Source organism: Narcine bancroftii, chromosome 4 (assembly GCF_036971445.1).
Source record: "Narcine bancroftii isolate sNarBan1 chromosome 4, sNarBan1.hap1, whole genome shotgun sequence".
Lineage (NCBI taxonomy): Eukaryota > Metazoa > Chordata > Chondrichthyes > Torpediniformes > Narcinidae > Narcine > Narcine bancroftii.
Window position 1 is genome coordinate 72,567,298 of NC_091472.1, and position 22,857 is coordinate 72,590,154.

A 22,857-nucleotide genomic window follows, 5' to 3' on the forward strand; every position below is an offset into this window, starting at 1 on the left:
TCAGAGCTAAACTGACCTCACAGGTTGAAAAAAATTCACTCGAACGAGATTGTCCTCATTTCAGGTGACTCCCTCCCTTCTTTCTTTCCATTTCTTCTTTGCCTTCCCCTATTGACTTTTCTCTCCAACTCTCCTCAAACTACGTGCCACTGTCTCCCAGCTACAAGCGGTCGGAAGAATCCCTTGTCCCAGCGGGACCTCCCTCCTCAGCACACTGAAGCTCCCGATGGCTAACTCTGAACCCTCCCCTCAGCCTACTACCGTGCACGCACACCACACTCCTCAGTGTGCGTCTGTGGTTGGCCTAGGGGAGGATTTGGAGTCGGCAGTTCTGGTGACCAGGAAGAGAGGAGCCCATTGACTTGCCAGTGAGTGTTCCTTCTTCTTTGGCTTGGCTTCGCGGACGAAGATTTATGGAGGGGGTAAAAAGTCCACGTCAGCTGCAGGCTCGTTTGTGGCTGACCAGTCCGATGCGGGACAGGCAGACACGATTGCAGTGGTTGCAAGGGAAAATTGGTTGGTTGGGGTTGGGTGTTGGGTTTTTCCTCCTTTGCCTTTTGTCAGTGAGGTGGGCTCTGCGGTCTTCTTCAAAGGAGGCTGCTGCCCGCCAAACTGTGAGGCGCCAAGATGCACGGTTTGAGGCGTTATCAGCCCACTGGCGGTGGTCAATGTGGCAGGCACCAAGAGATTTCTTTAGGCAGTCCTTGTACCTTTTCTTTGGTGCACCTCTGTCATGGTGGCCAGTGGAGAGCTCGCCATATAATACGATCTTGGGAAGGCGATGGTCCTCCATTCTGGAGACGTGACCCATCCAGCGCAGCTGGATCTTCAGCAGCGTGGACTCGATGCTGTCGACCTCTGCCATCTCGAGTACCTCGACGTTAGGGGTGTGAGCGCTCCAATGGATGTTGAGGATGGAGCGGAGACAACGCTGGTGGAAGCGTTCTAGGAGCCGTAGGTGGTGCCGGTAGAGGACCCATGATTCGGAGCCGAACAGGAGTGTGGGTATGACAACGGCTCTGTATACGCTTATCTTTGTGAGGTTTTTCAGTTGGTTGTTTTTCCAGACTCTTTTGTGTAGTCTTCCAAAGGCGCTATTTGCCTTGGCGAGTCTGTTGTCTATCTCATTGTCGATCCTTGCATCTGATGAAATGGTGCAGCCGAGATAGGTAAACTGGTTGACCGTTTTGAGTTTTGTGTGCCCGATGGAGATGTGGGGGGGCTGGTAGTCATGGTGGGGAGCTGGCTGATGGAGGACCTCAGTTTTCTTCAGGCTGACTTCCAGGCCAAACATTTTGGCAGTTTCCGCAAAGCAGGACGTCAAGCGCTGAAGAGCTGGCTCTGAATGGGCAACTAAAGCGGCATCATCTGCAAAGAGTAGTTCACGGACAAGTTTCTCTTGTGTCTTGGTGTGAGCTTGCAGGCGCCTCAGATTGAAGAGACTGCCATCCGTGCGGTACCGGATGTAAACAGCGTCTTCATTGTTGGGGTCTTTCATGGCTTGGTTCAGCATCATGCTGAAGAAGATTGAAAAGAGGGTTGGTGCGAGAACACAGCCTTGCTTCACGCCATTGTTAATGGAGAAGGGTTCAGAGAGCTCATTGCTGTATCTGACCCGACCTTGTTGGTTTTCGTGCAGTTGGATAATCATGTTGAGGAACTTTGGGGGACATCCGATGCGCTCTAGTATTTGCCAAAGCCCTTTCCTGCTCACGGTGTCGAAGGCTTTGGTGAGGTCAACAAAGGTGATGTAGAGTCCTTTGTTTTGTTCTCTGCACTTTTCTTGGAGCTGTCTGAGGGCAAAGACCATGTCAGTGGTTCCTCTGTTTGCGCGAAAGCCGCACTGTGATTCTGGGAGAATATTCTCAGCGACACTAGGTATTATTCTATTTAGTAGAATCCTAGCGAAGATTTTGCCTGCAATGGAGAGCAACGTGATTCCCCTGTAGTTTGAGCAGTCTGATTTCTCGCCTTTGTTTTTGTACAGGGTGATGATGGTGGCATCACGAAGATCCTGAGGCAGTTTACCTTGGTCCCAACAAAGCTTGAAAAACTCATGCAGTTTGGCATGCAGAGTTTTGCCGCCAGCCTTCCAGACTTCTGGGGGGATTCCATCCATACCTGCTGCTTTGCCACTTTTCAGTTGTTCGATTGCCTTATATGTCTCATCCAGGGTGGGAACCTCATCCAGCTCTAGCCTTAGGGGCTGTTGAGGGAGCTGGAGCAGGGCGGAATCTTGGACTGAGCGGTTGGTACTGAAAAGAGATTGGAAGTGTTCTGACCATCGGTTGAGGATGGAGATCTTGTCGCTGAGGAGGACTTTGCCGTCTGAGCTGCGCAGCGGGCTTTGGACTTGGGGTGAGGGGCCGTACACAGCCTTTAGAGCCTCGTAGAAACCCCTGAAGTCGCCAATGTCCGCGCTGAGCTGTGTTCGTTTGGCGAGGCTAGTCCACCACTCATTTTGGATCTCCCGGAGTTTGCGCTGAAGATGGCTGCATGCGCGACGGAAGGCTTGTTTCTTCTCTGGACAGGACGGCTTTGTAAGGTGAGCCTGGTGGGCAGCTCGCTTCTTTGCCAGCAGCTCCTGGATTTCCTGGCTGTTTTCGTCAAACCAGTCCTTGTTTTTCCTGGAGGAGAAGCCCAGTACCTCTTCAGTGGATTGCAGTATGGTAGCCTTCAACTGATCCCAGAGGGTTTCAGGGGACGGGTCCGTGAGGCGGGTTGCAACGTCGAGCTTTGCTTTGAGGTTTGCCTGGAAGTTTCCTCTCGCTTCGTCTGACTGCAGTTTTCCAACATTGAACCTCTTTCTGGGGGCTTTATTGTTCCTGGGCTTTGGCTTGAAGTGAAGGTTGAGCTTGCAGCGAACCAGCCGGTGGTCAGTGTGTTCCACCGGCCTGGAAAATCTCCCCAGTGATTAGTGGCAGCGGTGGGGACTTGTTGGGGATTGGCAGCAGCAGTTGGGAGGTCTTGGTGATAGGCAATGGCATTGCGTCCAGCATTATTTTGGTGAGAAACATTATTTTATTGCTTAAAAAGCCTTCCCATATTGTTTGTTGTTGTTTAAACATTGATACGAATGATTTGCTGTTGATACTGGGTTGTTTTTAAAAAAATGACCAGTTATTCCACATAGGCCCAACCATTTCAGATAATTGGAGTTGCACTGTATTTTATGTGTATTAGTGATTTGTTTCTCAATTTAGCTTTAAAGACAAGTTAGTATATTTTTAAAATTGTAAGTAAGCTTTTATATTTACTTGTGAACAAAAAGAAAGAAGCCATACAAATGTGCATGAGATGGATGTTGCTCGATGTTTACCCAAGCTCATTTCTGAATTTTTGCAAATGTCTCAATGCAAGTATGATGACCTGAAAGAATTGGATAATTGGGGCTCAGCTATGAAAATAATCCAAGATATTTGACCCAAAAATAAATTGGAGGAAGAATGTTCAGAAAGAGCAAAAAAATACACTACCATACAAGAGTCCCAGTAATCTAAGTACATCATAATCTGTGAACAGTGAACCCCTAATGACTGTATTGTCATATAATTATTGGGACTAACCCGGAAATTTGCTTAATGTTGAGAGAATCTGCTTAGCAATACAAGTGCAGTAGTCTTTAACTAAATGGAAGATAACCACTTTTTATGCATCAACATTTAAGGTATCCCCCAAGAATTGCAGAGCTTGGGACTGACGGTCTTACTGAATTATGCATTATTAATTTTGTCTTTCTGATTTGGAGAGAGGGATCCTGTAGATTTAGTTAAATGTTATTATTCGACAGCTAAAAATGAACATATGGATTTTGCACTAGTTTATAATACTCATTTTTTTTAAAAGGTTAACACTGGCAAATGTACTCACATACGCAAACAGGCAAGAAAATCAACAGTGCACCCAGAGCCGTTTCATGTATTTTCACAGCAGTTAATGTTCTTCACATGGTTCAGTTCAAATTAAGTATATTTGGTCTGCATTTTTTTTGCCATTTAATTTATACCATGTTTGATTTGTATTACTTCCATGGAATTAAGGATATGGATATTGATGCACCTGATGGTCAGGATCTCATTGAAGAAGAAATATTTCAGCATGAAGAAAAGAAACCTTTAGTGCGCTCAAGATCAAGGACACGCTCAAGATCTCGTTCAAGGTGGTATATTTAGTATTTAAGTTTGAGGCATTTAATTTCAAATAACATTCATGTTTTTATTTTTATTTTTGCAAGTTAGAAAATATAATGTTGCAAATGTCTTTAATTAGATCACCACGAAAGAAAAGGTCCAGATCCCGATCAGGGTCTCGAAAACGTAAGCATCGGAAGCGTTCACGGTCTAGATCCAAAGAGAGAAAAAGAAAGTCATCGCGATCATATTCTAGTGAAAGAAGAGCAAGGGAACGTGAAAAAGAACGCCAGAAAAAGGGTCTACCTCCTGTCAGATCTAAGACACTTAGTGGTATGTGTGAACCAAAGGATTAGTTTGCTTGTATTTTTGATAGAGTTGAATACAAAGCAATTTGTAATTTTTCTTGGTACCTTGAGATCAGAGAATACTTGCTAGAAATTATCAGGTGACATTTGTAGCAGGTGCTGCATCAGAGTGATCAAATAAACGTTCATGTAAAGCCAATTTATTCGTAATCTCTTGATTGAATTATCCAAAAGAATAATTCTGCTTTGTTTCTCCAGAGTTCAAAACACACAAATCTTCCCCATAATGGAGGGTATAATAACAGTTCGTACAGTGCAACAGTTTATTTGTGTTATATGATGCTGCACAACTGAGTTTGTTGTTAAGAATTGTGGTTTACTGAAAGGTTTGCAACATTTGTGCATTCTTTTTAAATTGCAGGAAGGCACAGTTGATTAAAGTTAACTTAAACAATGTTGTAAATGTGATGACTTGCCACAGAAATTGGTAAATCTATAAATATGAGAGTATTCAAAGTGAAAGTTTTCTTGATCCAACTTTATTACCATAAAAAAAAGGCAACTTAAATCAGCCCTGGTGACTGTTATACAATTGGGTATCATCAGTTTGCAGGGAATTTCTTGCATAAAAATGAATAATAGTCTCTGTTAAGAGAATCACCTGTATCACCTTTTCTCAGAACTGGGTGGGGGGGGGTGGGGGATGTTTTAAGTTGTGGAGAGGGAAGGTGTTGGAGGGAATAAAGGTAGTGCCATTATGGCAGATGCAGATTTCCCAACTATTTCCTGTCCTAAAAACAAATTGTTGAATTATGGACTTTGTAAGTTTGTCAAAGTGTAAAAATGAAATTGGCCAAAATAGCTGGGTGGGTTTTAAGCAGTTCAAGGTAATGGTAGTGGAATGAGCACAGTGGTGCCAACATCATTCAGGTGGATAAATTGAACATTTTTGGGGAAAACAAGAAATGGAAGAATAATTAGACAGATCCTTAAACATGAAAGGTCATGGATATTCGAGTAAACAATGATTAGGTAATAGTGAGAGTTTAGTGTTCAGCTCAAGTAGTTCTGTTACAGATAGGATATTAAACTTCTAGACCATGCACCATAAGCTCACCAGGATAATGCAAAATACCTCCTTCAAATGCACCAATGGCTTGGTGTTAGTGCACCTTCCTCTCTGTGAAAAAATAGTTTTACATTCTATTCCCAAATCTTGTGAAAGCTTCAATGCAGGAGTGCTAAATTGTTGGAAATACTGCCACTTAAGTGGGGTATTAAACCAATAACTTTTCTGTTCTTGTGTTTTTCAAAATAAACTTGCCACAACAATTTTATTTGGAAATGAGGCCGGTTTTGGGGCTCAAGAGGGTGGCATTCTCTTGGTCTGGTGTTTATTTCTCAAACAATATTACCAGAACAATTCATCTGTTCATTATCAAATTGCAATATCTTGGCTGCCATGATTCAAAATAACTACAATGTTTTTTAACTACTTCATTGGCTGTATATCATGGTTGTGAAAAGTGCCATAATGCAATGCAAATCTTTCTTTTCACATGTACATGCACAGACATCACAATTTATGTTATATTCCGTTTGTTACTTGAAAATTTCCCACAATTTTATACCTGAACATATAAGAATGTTGTAGGATTGCTAATAATTTTCACCTTGGATGTGTAATTTTTCTTTGTTTATTTCTTACTTCTGCTTAGTATGCAGTACCACACTATGGGTTGGTCAAGTGGACAAAAAAGCAACACAGCAAGATATAACAAATCTCTTTGAGGAATTTGGTCAGATTGAATCAATAAATGTAAGTTATTTATGATACTTTGGAAATTACATTTGGCAATTCAAACTTTGAGATGTTCACTGACAACTGATGATTGTTGACATTATTAAATGGGGGGAAGAAAGAGAGTTTGTAGAATCTTAAAATGTACAACAAATATGGCTCTTTAGACCATCATGTATTTTGGCATCTAGTCTGTAACTTAGAAGGTAGCGGATAAAGAGAAGCTGGAGGGATGCAGCAGATCAGGCACCATCCATGGAGATAAATGGTCACTCATTGTCGATCATTGACTCTTGCGAATGAAACGTTGCCTGACCATTTCTCTCTATGAATTTGTTCTCTCACTATTCCAGCATCTGTAGTTCTTGTGTTTCTCACTTTTCCGAGGCAGTGTATTTTTGGCTATTTCCTTTCCAGTTCGTAGTAATTGCAGTGTGTAAAATCACTAAAAATTGCCCTGAATTAAATAAATTAAACATTATTGATGTATTTTAGCTGGAACGTAAAATGTATACGAGATTTAGGTTGATCTACAAAACAAATTCCAGATGATACAATAATAAGTATGGCTGGTGGAGCAATGAATCAGACTGAGCTGGATGAAGTTTGTAATTGAGGAAGGTTAAGTAACAAAATATCATTTCTAATAGTAATTTAAATTTATTTGACAATAAATGCTATATTTTTCTTCAAGATGATACCACCTCGTGGGTGTGCATATGTTTGCATGGTTCATCGGCAAGATGCTTTTCGTGCCCTTCAAAAATTAAGCACAGGATCCTTTAAAATGGGATCTAAAATTATTAAGGTACGTGTGAGTTCTGAATAAAGGTCAGATTATTAATGAAGTTACTTATATTGATTGGTGCCTTGAACTGAAAGTAACAAAAGATTTAATTTTGTTTATTTAAATATGTAGAAAAAGTTTATGGCTTACGATAAATATTTTTGAGCTGATTCTTTGCTGTAATGAATGGTGATGTAGGATTGATTTATCGACCATTTAATGAGAAGTCATAGTCCAAGACCCTGTGAATGTTGGCATGGATCCCACTAAAGGGGAAAAGCATTACAGGTGTCCATTGCATTCCAGTGGTAAATCAGTTCCATTTGATTTGAAATAAATTGCTGAGGCTTAGGAAAATAATAGGGAAGAAGAATTTGTTTATTTGGAAGAGTAGTATTTAATTTGTACATATTACATCTGTGCTGGAATGAATTTGCTGTCTGCAACTCGTGTGCCCTCTCCATGAGATATTTAAGTTCTATGTGACTATGATTAAATTCTACTTTATTATGACATGGGTAATTATTTATATCATCCTTCTATCTGTCAACAGCTATTGGCACAGTTGAGGTACCTGGATCATTGTAGTATGTATCTTTTGCAGTCTGTTTAGATTTCTCCTAATAACCTAATCAACCTATCAAGAACATCCTTGAATTAACTTCCCTAGTCAGTCCTTTTCAGAGAATGATAGCCGAAAGCAAAGTAGATTTTTTTCTTAGTTAAAGAATATTTTGTGAAGTGGTTTTAAATAGTAATTAATCAGTGGAAGAAAAGAGAAACTAAATGCAATGATAAACTTTACATGTAAAATGTCTTTTGTTTGGATTATATTTATATTATAGTCTAATAATCATTTATCGTCTGCAGATTGCTTGGGCTTTAAACAAAGGTGTGAAACCTGAATATAAGCAATTCTGGGATGTTGACCTCGGAGTCACATATATACCGTGGGAAAAATTGAAATTAGATGATCTTGACGGCTTCTCTGAAGGAGGCATGATTGACCAAGAAACTGTTAATAATGGTAGGTTCACCATTCTTCCATAGTGATTTTCAAGTGCCTTAGATATATTTGAATAAGTCTTCCCTTCGGTTTTCCTTTTCAGATATCGATGTGTATGTGATGAATTATTAATCAACCTTTATTATGTAGGTGTGTGTTGAACATCTGAGACATATTGTTCATCTAGGTAACAGTCTGGAACCATTCACCAAATTTATTTATTTTGATCCTTGCATCTGTTTCTCATGCTGATGTACTGCTGTGACTGAATCATTTATGCCATCTGACTAATTGAAAACCAGCATTTGGCCATGGCCACTCTCTTACCCATAACTTGCCACCTAACATCTGCCCTTCTATTGCCATACAAGTGAAATTTAGAGAAAGGACATATATATGTATATAATGACAAGGTTGAATGTATGTTGGAGACAGGAATGGGAAATAAACTAACAATTAAATAAGAAAAAGCAAAAGGAAAACATTGCAGGCATGCTCTAAATTCCATTGCACATACCATTGTGAGAAAATTGGGTGGGGGGGGGGTAGGGCGAGTGATTTTTAACTTTTTTCCCTCTGCAGAGATTTAGCTTTTAAATTATTATGTTGGAAGATTTTATTATAATGTGTTCATTCAGGCTTTTACTATGTAAGCAGATTCTGTTTTACAAAGTATCTAATATCCCAAAGCAACTCTCAGAGGTTAATCCAGCAAAAAATAATATTAGCCGTTCAAAGAGATTTTAGTACATTTGATTAAAAATCTTAAGAGTAATTTTAAAACAGGTAGAGAGATTAAGGAATAAAATTTCAGAGCATGAAAATTTAACAGTTGTAGGCATGACTGTCAATAGAGTTAAATTTACTAATGGTTAAGAGGCAAGATTTGGAAGAGCACAGACATCTCAGGCTTTTAGGAATTATCAGGCTAGAACAGGTGAAAGAAAAATGAATAGATAGACTGTGTGGAGAGTTTGAAAACAAAGGAGGATTTGAATTGTGGAGGAGAATTTCAAACATGAGATGCCTGCATCACTACAGGTACAAATTCAGGCCATTTGGTCCATTGAGCCTGTCTCAACATGCAGTAAGATGATGTCGAATCTAATTTTAATTCTGTATCCTTGAACACTTTGGTTCTTCTAATTTTCAATAAATATAGAACAGATGGAGAATCTGGTGTGGAAAATAATTGCCAAAAATCAAATGGCACTAATCATTGTTTCACTGTAGAGCTCAAAGTAACCACCAGATGGTCCCCGACATAAGTCTGAATTTTGTTCTGACAAACTGGTCGAATCTTTAAAATTCACGCAAGTCGGACATATGTTACTCTGGGCCAACACATAGTTAAGCTGGAGCCACAGCATTTGGTCCATGCCCCAGCCCACCTGGCACTGGAAAGATCCATTGTCCACCAGCACCTGGCCTGCACTCACTTCACCCACCTTGAACACTGGGTCTGCCACTGCCTTCGTGTCCCGAAAATAAAACACATTCAGCGCCAGCGGAGTCTCGATGTGCTTTAGGCCCATGGCCGCCGCCATGTTGGTCCCTCAAAATAAACACCCCCTGGATCCCGACCCGATGCGTAATTTTTATATTTACATATATTTTTTTCTTTATTTTTAAAAATTTATACAGTATTGTTTTAGTCATATGTACAAATGGTTGTAAGTCGCATAGGTCGTAAGTTGGGGACAATCTGTATTTCAAACATTTTAAATTTCGACTCCGTTGTTAGAAATGGGTTACAAACAATGCATAATCACCTTGGTCTGTTCCATCTGAGGAAGGTGCACTCTAGTTTTCACTGTCAAGTGGAATAAAATGTTTGCTATGTGAGAAAAATTCCAGTACCTCATGAAGTTTTCTAACATTAAAACATTAGACTAGATGCCTGTTCCAATCGACTGTCAGCTGCCAGTCCTAAAAAATTAGGACATTTTCTAAGCATTGAAACAACTCTCAAGAATGAAAGCAGAAAATGCTAGAAATACCCAGCAGGTACAATTGTGGAAAATAAACATTACATTGTCAGGTTAGTTCGAATGAAAAACCATCATCTTGAAATATTAAATCTATTTATATTACTGCAGTTACTATCTAATTTTCTGAGTATCTACAACATTGTCCAGAAATATTTAATATTTCTAGCAACTGCAGTTTATTTTTGCTTCTATTTAACTGTTTAAATGTTTTGCCTGCTTTATTTGAATGAGAGTTTAAAGCCTAAAAGTGCATTTAACCTTTTAAACCTTGCAAAATTGATATGCAAACAAGCAGTTCTCAGAAAAAGTACGCATTCATGTCAGGCATGGTTTTGGAATCAAAGTTCATCTGAGTCTCATTGCTCTTAAGTCTCACTGCTGTGAGCCCAATTCCTAAAATGTAATACAGTATTGAAACCTCACTGTCCTTCTCTCTTTCTAAGCAACCTAAAGAATGTTTTTATCTCAAACCTTTCTCTGTTATCATGAAAGATAACTCCTTTAATACTGATCAGTATATCCAGGGTTTTTATTTCCCATTTCCTACATTGGTGGTATTTCAGTTTTGTATCTTGAGAATAAGGGACCTTCGTTCTTTATTTGTTTCTTTAGAGAATTGATTTGATCAGACTGATATATGACACTGTTTTGTAGATTATTGATTTTCATTTTTTTTTTACTCACAACTTGATGCCTGAACTCTTTCTTTAATTTCTTAAGACAGAAAATGTAAGTTAAAAGAAATGTAAATGTTTAAAAAAAATATAAACAGTAAAACCCCTGTATCGGTACCTATGGGGGTTGGTAGATGCCGGATAAGTGAATTTGCTGGTTGCCTGAGATGGCATGGATTGGCCAACTGACTGCTGGAAGGGGGGAGGGGTGCAATTTTAGATGTGTATTTTTTAATTATTTATTTTCAGCAGATTCTTTTGCAGTTTGCTTCAGGCTGCTGGTTGCTTGAATTCTGGACAATGGGGATTTTACTGTCTATTATTTATTTTTATATATATAAGTAATGTGTTCAATGAATTCCAGAATGCCATTCTGTAAGTTGTCAACAGCTGCCATAACATTCCTGAATAATCAATGAACCAAAGACACTGCCTCACTTTTTGTGCACTATTTTTTTAATATATGGTTGTAAGATGGTTTATGATGTGAATGTTTGCACTATTGATGCTGTCACAAAACACTGAATTTCGTGATTTGCTCAAGACAATAAATTCTGATTCTAACATTTTGACATAATATTTCAGAGTGGGAATCTAGGAATTCTGAATCCATAAAGGAGAATGTGCCCCAAGCTGTAACAACTGATAACACTCCACCAACTTCAGAGGGAGAGACATTCACTCAAACTGTCACTCTGCTGCCTGTTCAAGTAATAACATTATTTAATTTTTAGAAATTAGACTTCCAGTACTTAATCTGTTAAAACCTTCAGTAAAACATGTTTTTTTTCCCCTTTTGTAGCAGAAACAAGTTGATGACATAAAGTTTATTCCACAGGTAAGAGGAACTTTGTACTTTCATTAGTCCTTCAAAATTGTAAGCTAATTTCTCCTGTTACTGATTTTTTTTAATGTAGAAGGATTACCTTGTGTAAATTTTGTATGTCATTAACAAATATAATTGCAAAATTTGAAATAGTTACTCTGAGTTGAAAGTAATTATTATTTCAATACACATAAAATTAGTTAAAATTTTCCAAGTTTCCACCTACCCCTGAGAAAATTTGTTCTGATAATGGTTATTCTGTGAAAATTTGGTTGAAGTTAAATATGAGCCAAGTTTCTCAGCTTGACATTCAGCTTGGCCAATGTATTAACTTTTGAGTGGGAATCTGTGCAAGGTGTATCTGTAATTTATTAAAGAACACTTGGACTTTTAAAACATTTTTAGACATAATGCATGGTAAATGACCCTTCTGGCTCACAATCCCGTGCTGTCCAAATACATAATTAATATATGTATCCTGTATGTCTTTAGAAGGTGGAAAGAAACTGGAGCACCTGGAAGAAACCCATGCAGGTCACGGGGGAATGTACAAACTCCTTAAAGGCAGTTCAGAATTTGAACCCGGGTAGCTGATACTGTAAAAGCATTGCTTTAATGGGTCTTTCCTGATCTTTATGTGGCCCACAGAAATTTTGGGTCAATGTATTTTCTCTGTTGAAATTTAATACAGAAAGCTAGACAGACATATCCTGAAAATAATACATGATGATGGATAGATATTTTGTTCAGTAAAACCCCTGTTGTCTGGAATTCAAGCAACCAGCAGCCTCAAACAACTGGCAAAAAAAAGAGGAAAATACATTAAAATTAAAATAAATAAGAATAAAATGATAAGTTAAAAAAAGTAATTTTTTTTTTTAAGTTATGAAAGTAAATGTTTTCTGAAGTAACATATATACCTTTGGAGAAGTTGCGATCAAATATTCAGCCAGCTGAGTGCCTTGGTTGTGCTTTGCTCGTAGCAGCTGTTTGAATAAAGTTGTGTGAAACAGCAATGGCATCGCCCAGGTTGAAGAGCTGGTTGGTGCAGCTCGTTGTTGGGGTGACCCTCTTAAAGTGACTCCTTATCCCTGCTTAGTAAGAATTGCCCTGGTTAGAAACTTTATCTGTAAACTTTGGGGGGGGGGGGGGGGGGAGTAATTATCTATGTTATTGTTCACCTTTTGGGTGGATCATGGAGGGGAAGGAACCTGCAGATATAGCAACAGTTAAATGTTTTCAAAGAATATGAATGAAAATAAAGTAAAATGCTATATATAAGGTTTATATATTCATGCAAATGAAGTTTGTTCAGTGTAAGTATAGTATTTTTGTCTTTTAAATTATTTATTCTTAATGCAGGTATATTAGTTGGCGTTGTTACCGTAAGTCTCAAGCAACCGGAAAATACTCTTATCTGGCATCTAACAATCTCCAATCGTGCCCGATACCAGGGGTTTTACTGTAGTTTTGCAGTGCTGGTTGTGGTGTAAATATTGGTCAGGCCATCGGTGAGAAGTACTCTAGATTTGTTCAACATCTGATGCAAAAGATGGCATCACTTCCAATGTAGCTGCACTCCTTAATCACATTACTTGATAATTAGCCTCATTTTGTGAGTTCAAATTTTTGGAATGGAATTTTAATCCACAGCTCTTTGAATCGTGTTAAAATGATAGCTATGAACCACTCTTTATAAAATATCAATTTAGTGGAAAGAAGGCAATTCTATAAAGTGATGCTTGATGAGTAGGAGCTAATCTTGTACATGGAGTTTTGAAATGATACAGATGTGAAGTACTTTATCCAAATTATTCTCCCAACTTTTCATTTCTTCATTAAGATAACCTTTGACATTAAACTATTGTGTTTGGAAGAAACTCTTTGCATCTGTTGTACCAGCATTACTAATATTTTTTCTGTTGGAATGGATTCTGAATGTGAAATGGTATTGTGTTGACAATACGCTTTCATTAACACTTGTGTGTTGTGCTGTTGTGTATTCAGAATTGAGTTGGTACAAAAAGTTAAATGTGAGAACAAAAATTCTGTCATTGGCTGCCAGGGTCTTGGTGGAAGCAGAACCGATAGTATTCTAAGAGGCATCTTGATGTACACATGAATATGCAAGGAATAGAGAGATATGTATTATGTACAAGCAACAGAGTTTATGTTTGATTTGGACATCATGCTCAGTGCAGACATTGTGGGTCAAAGGGCCTGTACCTATGATGTTTAAGTTCTCTTGTATGAAGAACCAGAATATAATTAAATGTATGTTGCCTCAACTCAGTATTATTACATAATTATTTAAGAGCTGGCACTTTATTATTTAAAAATGTCCCTCTTTGCTGCAAGTGAAAGCCTAGATGTGTCAGACACTTGTAAGTTAAGTGCCATAAAGGCTGATGTATTCAACGCATCTTGCTTTTTTGAAACACCATATTTCTGGAATCTTTAAGGATGTGAACTTTGAGTGTTTTAAATTGGTGAAGCAGAAATCATTCTTTATTCAATGAATTGTAATATGTTTTCAGATGCCAGTGACTCCAACTGTTTCAGCAATTGGTATGGTGCAGCCACCAGCTTTTCATGTGTCAATGACCATCCCTCCACCAGGCTTTAACCCAGCTATTCCACCACCTCCATTTTTAAGACATGGCTTCAATCCTTCACAGCCACCTCCAGGTACTGACTAATCAGTTTTCTGCTCTTTTCCAAGTAGGTTTAGGTCTGCAAATTAAATTTGTGTAGATTAAGTTATCTACTTTGGTTTTGTTTTCTCAACTATTTTTTCAAGTGTAGGGAAAATGTATCAGCATGGATTCATGATTGAGATTACCAATTCACCTGCTTTGAAAGAGCAGATATTCCATTTGATTATGCTTGTCAGTTTTAATAGAAATCTAACTTGTGAGTGAGACCTTTTAATTGTTGTTATAATCAAAATAGTACTTGTAGCTATTTTATGTAAAACAAATTCTAAAAATATATTTAAATTCAAGATTTTGCCACAGAATTTGTGACCTGATGTTGATTTGATGTTTATAACTTAAGAGTTTAGTGCATTTGGTAAAATATTGTAGTTTGTGGTGTAGTTTCCCAAGGTGCAGTAATTTACAAAATATTTGTCTATATTTAATTAATTGCTAAAGATTTCCAAGACAATACTAGTTGTAAAAGGAAAAAACCTATAAATGCTTAAAATCTAACAGATTACCCAGCAAATATTGAAATATTATCATCTATAAAAGAAATGGGTAAAAAATAATTTTGGAGCCAACTGAAGAGTAAAGCATTTTGATTAGGTTGGCGACCTGGTAGGGAGTCAGGAAATCAGCAGGTGTACTAATCACAAACAAGGAAAAGAAAGTGCTTTGTCCCATAGATGAACAAGTGAATTCTACAGATTCACAGTTGAAGTATTGCTTCACCTGGAAGGACTGTTTGGGACCCAAAACAGGGGTGAGAGAGGGGGTATAAATGCAAGCACTTCTTATGGACATAGGGGTAGATACAAAGGGGGTGATGGTGGATGAGGGGGTCATGAAGAGAATGATCCCTAGAGAAAGTGGAGAGGGAAGAGGAATATGTGTCTGATGGTGGGATTCCATTGTAGATGGTGGAATTGATACTATGTTGGAGGCAGAGGCTGGTGAGGTCATCAGCAAGGAAGAGAGGAACCCTGTTCTTGTCACATTGTGGGGGTAGAGGGGATGGGGTAGATGTGCAGGAAATAGAGGATTAAGGATTGAATTTCTATTACCTCCTTTGCTGATCTCTCTTTCCCTACCCTTCTCTCTCCTTACATCTCCCCACCCCCTCCTTTCTCCTATCAAAGAATTGTCTTTCTTGGCCCTCCAGCCCCGACCCTATCACTTTTTACTTCTTCTCCTCTACCCTCCCACCTGTATTTACCTATGACCTCTCACCCTTTAGCCTGTTCTCCTCTCTCTTCCCCTTCTTCTCCACCATCCCCCACCCCCCCCCCCCCACCTTTTTTTATTTGGGCACATGCCTGTTTTTCAATATTCCTGCCTTTTACTTCCTATGAATGCTGCATGACCTGCTGAGTTTCTCCAGCACTGTTGTTTAATGCACTAGATCCCAACATCAGCAATTTTCTTGTTTACCTCACTCATTTATTTACAGTGAGAGGTCTGCCGATGTTATCTGAGCTATTGAGTTTTTACTTTGCAGCATCTGCATTTTTCTTTTACTTTTGCAGCATTTTCTTATTTGGTGCTGTTCTTAAATTGTAGCCCAATAAAGTTCAGATGGTGTATTCGCTAATTGCAAACCCAATCAGAATTTAGGAATGATAAACTGTGTTTCTCATTTTTTTCTTGTTAATGTTGTTTTGACAAACCAATCGGTTATAAAGATGATAGAAACTATTCCAACTCAATATATGATTCAACTTGAATTTATTGGGAAATTATTTAATTCTTAATTAATCAAAACCTAAATTAGTGCTAAATAACCTGGTTATTTCTGTTAATTGTTCAGAGGAAAGAACTACATTCAAATGTTGACAACATGACACAAGTCATTTTCCAATCTTGGCCACTATTTGTCATTAATCAAGACAAACACAAAATCTTGACTAACTGGTTACTGTTATTTGGTTAATATTTTTAATAATTTTATTGGGTTTTTTTCAAAATACTTTGGCTTGGTGATATATACAATAATTGATATTTGTTAATTAAATACTACTTGAAGTGTTGTAGTGTTGGCAATGCAGCATCCAGTTTACCTACAAGATCCCACCATGTGATAGAGCATTTGTTTTTGTGAGAGAATGGATAAATATTAGCCAGGAAATTAGGGGTAACTCCTTTACTCTTTTTCAAAATGCCAGAATTTTTTCACAGGTGGGCATCTTCTTTCCATTACTCTCTTTATTCTAAAGGAGATTGTTAATTTTTTGCTGTGAATTGGGATGATCTTATGACTTTAAAAAGCAATATCAATCATAACTTATGAAACCAAAATACTTGTTAATATTTTGTATGCAGGCTATCTACCACCACCCCCTGTTGTTCCACCTCCAGTTGTTGGACCTTCTATTCCACCAGTACAGGCTTGTGAGTATAATTAAATTAATGCCCAGTTGTACAATCCTGATTAAATATGAGCACGAAAGACAAAATAGATTTAGCTTATGATGTATTGCAGTTTTATTTGTTGAAAATGTGTTGAAGCTGAATGCATTCTCACTGAATTAAATGTTTTATTCAGAACTGTTCTTGTGGCTGCTGTCTTAAAATTAGTGAATAACTGCCAAACAATTATTCTTCAGCTCTAGTTTGTCCGCCTCTTTCAAACACCCAAGACAGTGCAAAGGAGTCCTCATTTGGAAACCTCCTTTCACAAATAGCCTCCGGCCACAGCAGTCTCCCAACTCCTAATATTCCACCAGGGGGTTTGTTTAATCCAGTTGGTGCTCAGCCTCTTTCAACTGGTCCAAGTAGATCTAAGGATCTGGGAACATCACGCACAGGCAACCAGACATCATCAGCTGATAAACCATCTACATCTGGACCAGGTACATTTGCCTTGTAGCAGACAAAAGTTGAAGTATATCATGTATTTAATGTTTTTATGTATTATTATGATTTGACAATAAAAGGAACTTTGAACCTTGAAATTGAGTTGGAATGTTTAGAGTTATGCAGCATGGAAACAGACCATTCAGGTCAAAGTACCAGGCTCATGTCTAAGCTAGTCCAATGTGCCTGAATCCCTCCCAACGTTTCCTATCTATTAACTATCCTAATCATCTTTTAAACATTGAAATTGTACCTGTCGCTTCCACTTCCTCTGGCAACTCATTCTATACACCCAACTGTGCAGAAAATTCGCTCTTCTGATCTCTTTTAAGTCTTTGCCATGTTACTTTAAACCTATGCCCTCGAGCTTTAGACATCCCTACCCTAGGAAAAAGACTGACTGTCTACCCTAGCTATGCTCATATGATTTTATAAACCTATAAAGAAGGGAAATGACTAATTAGGATATCATGTTGCGGTTGGCAGAAGTAGTTGAACGTGAGCACTGGTGGATTGCAACAAAAGTAATTGTATGAGTTAGAAAACTGAGGGAATGAGGCCCAGGTAAATTCTGCATTCCATTAGCCTGAGTAACAAGTATGGCTGGAGTTTCTAGTGTGTTTGGTGTTCACAACATGGACTCCTTTACTTTCAAGAAACCTGTGCTCAATCTGCAGGGGCGATCCTGTTCCCATATGTGTCATTTTGTTTTTCAACCCCAGTCCCTTTACAACTTGCCTGTCTGGTAGAACAAAATCCTAACTTCCCTCCAGGCACTTTGCAACACTCTAGAATGAACACTGAATGTTCCAACTTTAGTTAACTGCTCTCTCATTGCTACCCATTATGCATATTCTTCACCCCATTTCTTTATATTTTATATTACTAAGTCAATATACAGGATTTTGTCATTCACCTCACTTCCTTTCATCTATCTCAGCTTTAAAACAGTAAATACTCCACTCTCCACCGCCACATCCCAAGTTCTGAGGGACATTGACTGGTTTCTCCTTCCACAGAGGAGATTTCCAGCATTTCTGCTTTGTTTCCATCATCTGCAGTTTTATTTGTTTTACGTTTTATACAATGTGTGTAAGATTTCATTGATTTACCTGGAGGCAAGTTGAATCAGTATTAAAAGATTTGTGGGGTGGGGGGGGGGAGGGAGAGTGGTTTGTCATTTTTAAATGTTGGCAACAGGAAAAGGAGAGGATTAATTTTGGCTGCCATTCTCATGGAGTATGACTGTGGACACCTGATTCTGCATGTTATTTATTTCAACTTTTTACTGTTTCAGGAACTCAAAGTGCAGTATCAAGCGGATCTGTTCTGGGAATGCAGCCTTCAACTCCTGCACCAGGACCACCAAGTTTGCCTCCACCAAGTATGGCTGGATCAAGGCTACCTGCAGTGCTCCCATTGGATGTCCGCCCTGGAATGATGCCACTCTCACCAGGGCAGAGGTTTCCATTGCTGATGCCACCCCAGCCCAACATGCCTCCTTCAGTAGCAATTGATGGTCCCCTTCAGTCAGGATCCAGAGCTCCTTTTCCACCAGGAAATTCTTTCAATAGGCTTGAAGGCACATTCACAAGATCTGGAATCACTAGTGTTGAAGGCAGCAGAAATACAGGCCAAGGTACAGGAGATGAAAGAAGATCTACTGGAAATGATAATGCTTTTCAACGCGACAATATACAGCAGGAAGGTGACCGAGATTATCGATTCCCACCAATTGATAACAGAGACAATCTTGGCAGGCGTGATCAGTTTGGATTTGGTCACGACCAAAGATGGGCCTCACGAGATTTTGATGAACGTGAACGACGTGGTGGGCCCTTTGGGGTGCCTAAAAATTTTCATGATGATCATGAAAGGTTTGGCGGAAGAAATTTCAGGTTTGATGGTAGAAGTGGCCCAATGTGGAGCCGAGGTTTTGACCAGGAAACACACAGAGATTTTGATGATCGCAGCAGGCCTTGGGAACGTCAGAGAGATCGTGATGACCGAGATTTTGGCTTTCGTCGAGATGTAAATGGCAGCCGTTTTGGGAGAGACAGAGAGCAAGATCATTGGGTTCCTCCACGGCATAGATTTGACTATTATCAAGGGACCGCTGATCATGAAAAATCTGATGATAGGCCTCGAGTAAATGGTGATTTCTCAGAAACAGACAGCCAGCCGCCAAACAAGGAGCTTGCAAACAACGACCTGGAAGTATCTGTGAGCCTTGCATCTTCATCAGATGAAAGCGAGAAGGATGACTTAGAAAATCAACCTGTTACAGAAAACACAGATACTGAAGGGACATAATGCCATACAAAATGGCAGTATTTTATATAGGTGGTCATCTCTGCAGTGGACAAAATGGTTGACTGGAACTTGACAAAAGTCACTATTGTCTACAAGACAGAATTTAATCCGATGTACATCTTTCACTCTAATAACTGAAGTTAATGTGTACAACTGACCTGTACAGACTGTTGTTCTTTAGTTGAACACGGTAGGTAATGACATTTTTTTTTTCACGCTTAGAGGCCAGAGCTCCCACATTTCTTCTAATTTGAGAAAGATTATAATAGCTTGCCAAAAACAATTTTAAATTGACCTTCCTATGGAAGAAAGGTAAACTTGTAGCTGTTACAGCTGGGATGGAATATCGATGGTTGAAGTGATACTTGAAAAATAGGGATTAATCTGCATTTTTCCATCCTCTGAAGCTGCTACAATATTTAAATTTAATGCTTTGATGAAAATGAGTTTTTGTTTTAGATTTTATCCTGTTGACAGCAAGCGCCTAACCCATTCACAGTGAGCAGTGCAGTACTGAGGTGTAGAAAAAAATTGTAATACTTTCTCCTTTGTAAAAAAAAAAAAGACATTTTAAAATCCTCTTATAGTCTGGTCTCTGTTAATCCCCAAAATAAATGTTTGTGATTTGTCCCTCGTACTGCAGTGAGTAACGGCTGAAAAAAAATCATTTGAATGTTGGGTGCATTCTGTTTTTAGATGCTAATAAAATGTTTGTTTGATAATGTTGTGATCTTCAGTTTATCTGCTTTCTTTGCAAAAGGGAAGTTGCCATCAAAACTGCGTAGAGATTTGATTTGGCATCTGGAAGTACATAAAATATCTAAATAGGAATGGAGGCAGGGGTTCAGAGCCACCTTGAGCAGTGATTTGAGTAGGAGCCGTGAATTGTTAGAATTAACTTTTTTCTTTGTTAATCTTATTTTTCTTCCATGCATCTTCTAAATACATGGAAATCACTGAATCCCAAGCTAGTCCATTGTCTCTTTGCCACTTGGTGGTCATCCAGTAAAGATAGGATAAAGTATTATTTCCTTGAGGAGGTACTCTCATAAAGCACTGTATCCAGTGGTTTATTTGACAATATATGACAACTGAGTCAAAATGAGCTTTAATGGAGCTCATTAAAGCTTGAATTGTAGGATCTGATATTTTTGTTTGTTGAGATACTTCATCTTTCATAGAAGAAAGTGGTCAATAAATTGGCTAATTCAGGCTAGAATGCTTCATAATCATTTGTAAAAATTAAAATGTTTAAAGATTATGTTCTGGGAAAGCCAGTGCCAGTGCAATGACACAGTTTTTGTGAAGTTTAGTCACATCTGCTTCCAGCTCAGTTGTCATAGTTTGGTAATATGATAGACAGTGGTGTTGATGTCATGCCCTTACATTTTGAATGCTTTTGTTAAAAGGCATTCTTTGGTCCAAATCATTTTGCTGAGTATATAACTGAAGATTGTACAGGAGTTGATATAGATTAAAAGCGGAGTTGATATAAATGAAAAGCTATCCCATTTTTCACATTTGATAGCGTGAGCCAGATTCACAGTATGTAACATAAGCAAATGAGATGTGATTATTTATGTTTATAATATTTGGAAGCTCGAGCTTTGTTTTAACAGTGCATTGAATTTGTAAAAGTAGATTGCCAGCCTATCAGTCAGTTTTCCTTGTAAACATTTCCATAGTTATTTCCAAATAATCCATTAGTGTTTGAAGATATAATCGTTTCTGCTGTCATATAGTAGTGTTTTTGTGTTTGCTCTTCTTTTCCAATAAACACCACTGTCAAGAGGCTCTAATCCATATTTCAAAGGACATTAACAATAGCCTGCCACTGAACAGACATGAATACATATTGTATTTAGCACTGCAGTTGAAAGTTTTGGTCAGATGTGTTTTAAGTTTTCACCTGTTGTCAGAAAATTGGTAAGGAATAATAAGAATGTGGAGCTTTGGATAGCTTGTGAGAACACGTAGAATGGTAGGGTACAAATTCCAAATGCCCTTACTCCAAGAGGAAAGTTAGTGAGCAGCTGCATTAAGAGCTATGGCTTAAGGTGCATTGGAGCAGGACATCCTGTCAAAAATGGACCAAATAATTTGTTCACTTATAACAGTAAAAACCTTTGATTAATTGACCAAAAATAATTCATTATTTACAGTATAAAAGATATCAAAGCTGTATATTTGCTCAATACTGACATCAAGTATATCATAGATGGAGGGGTGACAATAATTACAGTATATGATTTAAAATGCCAAATTAGAAAAATAATGAACTACTCTGGTCCTACCAGCATGTGAAGAGATTGGTATTTTACTGGCACTTCCAATATTTCACATCTTAATTTTTAAATCATTGCATCATCTGTTATCATTTTCAGGATTTTCTGATTATGATGCATGACTTCAGAGTTATGGAACCAACTATGTGTGTATAGGTGTTGATTGTGACTGAATATTTTGGATAAATTAAGTCTGAGTGCAGGGAAAATGGGACAGCAAAAAAAATTGGAGAGCTTTAACTGCACTTTATTCAATGGCATAATTACTGTTTATGTTCTTGGGCAATTAAATGCCAATAGACCTGTCACCGCTTAATACTTATTGCATGATGTCTTGTATTCAAGAGAGCACTTTGTATAAAAATAGTCCATATGCAATAAAGGTTTAAGATTTTGTGGTAGAATCTTTAGGCAAATCTCTTGTACATTTTCCTCAAACTAAGACTACGATGGGATTAATTCTTGAGAATTACTACTCTCCTCGACCTACTAATAAATCATAGAAACTAACTAAGTATAAAAATCACCACCCAAGACAAATAGTTAAAATGCAATATACCTTCTATCGATCTATTTTCTCCATCATCCAATTTGTCATACTATAGGTCTGTAATATTTGAACACTGCTGCTTTTGGAAGTTCCTGTACTTTTGCAGAGAAGTACAAAAACTGCAGATAATGAAATCTTGAGTGAACAAAGAGAAGTTGGAGTTACTCAGAGGATCTGGCAGCATCTAATGTTTCAGCCCAGGTCTCTTTATCAAGGCATGGTGGACTAGAGTCCCGTCTTGAAACATTGACTGATCATTTCTATTCATGGATGCTGCCTGACCTGCTGAGTGTCTCTAGCTTCTTCTCCCTGTTGTACTTGGATTTCAAGTGTGTTATCCTAAATATCCAAATTCTGTCAATAAATTATATAGATTTTTATTAAACAAAGCCAGATGACACAAAAATGTAAAAACACAGAATTGCAAATGCAAGTGAGTGAGGCTAGCTCAGGTTGCCAGCTTGGTGGGCATGGATGAGTAGGATTGAAGAGCTATTTTCTGAGCTGTACAACACTATGACAGCCTAGTGTGGGCCCAAGCACTGACCCTTTGCAGCACTCTGCTCACCACCGATTGTCAATCAGAGAAATATCCATTTTTCCCAGCTCTTCGCCTTCTTTAGGTTAACTA

The 22,857-nt window shown here is 38.3% G+C and overlaps 1 protein-coding gene across 3 annotated transcripts in view; it reads left to right on the plus strand.

The window, feature by feature from the left end:
• The window catches only part of tiam2a (TIAM Rac1 associated GEF 2a), a 227,221-nt gene that overhangs the window by 98,473 nt on the left and 105,891 nt on the right, over window positions 1-22,857 (plus strand). For 2 of the 3 annotated variants that reach the window (XM_069931598.1, XM_069931599.1), the window contains 11 exons: window positions 4,041-4,159; window positions 4,270-4,463; window positions 6,157-6,257; window positions 6,934-7,047; window positions 7,897-8,053; window positions 11,283-11,407; window positions 11,500-11,535; window positions 14,061-14,211; window positions 16,545-16,613; window positions 16,829-17,074; window positions 18,376-20,113. In XM_069931598.1, the coding sequence (XP_069787699.1) occupies window positions 4,041-4,159; window positions 4,270-4,463; window positions 6,157-6,257; window positions 6,934-7,047; window positions 7,897-8,053; window positions 11,283-11,407; window positions 11,500-11,535; window positions 14,061-14,211; window positions 16,545-16,613; window positions 16,829-17,074; window positions 18,376-19,391 (2,328 nt within the window). In that variant the 3' untranslated portion in view covers window positions 19,392-20,113. Of the gene's footprint in view, window positions 1-4,040; window positions 4,160-4,269; window positions 4,464-6,156; window positions 6,258-6,933; window positions 7,048-7,896; window positions 8,054-11,282; window positions 11,408-11,499; window positions 11,536-14,060; window positions 14,212-16,544; window positions 16,614-16,828; window positions 17,075-18,375; window positions 20,114-22,857 lie in introns of those variants that run through there. The other variant, XR_011355801.1, reaches the window with a different exon arrangement.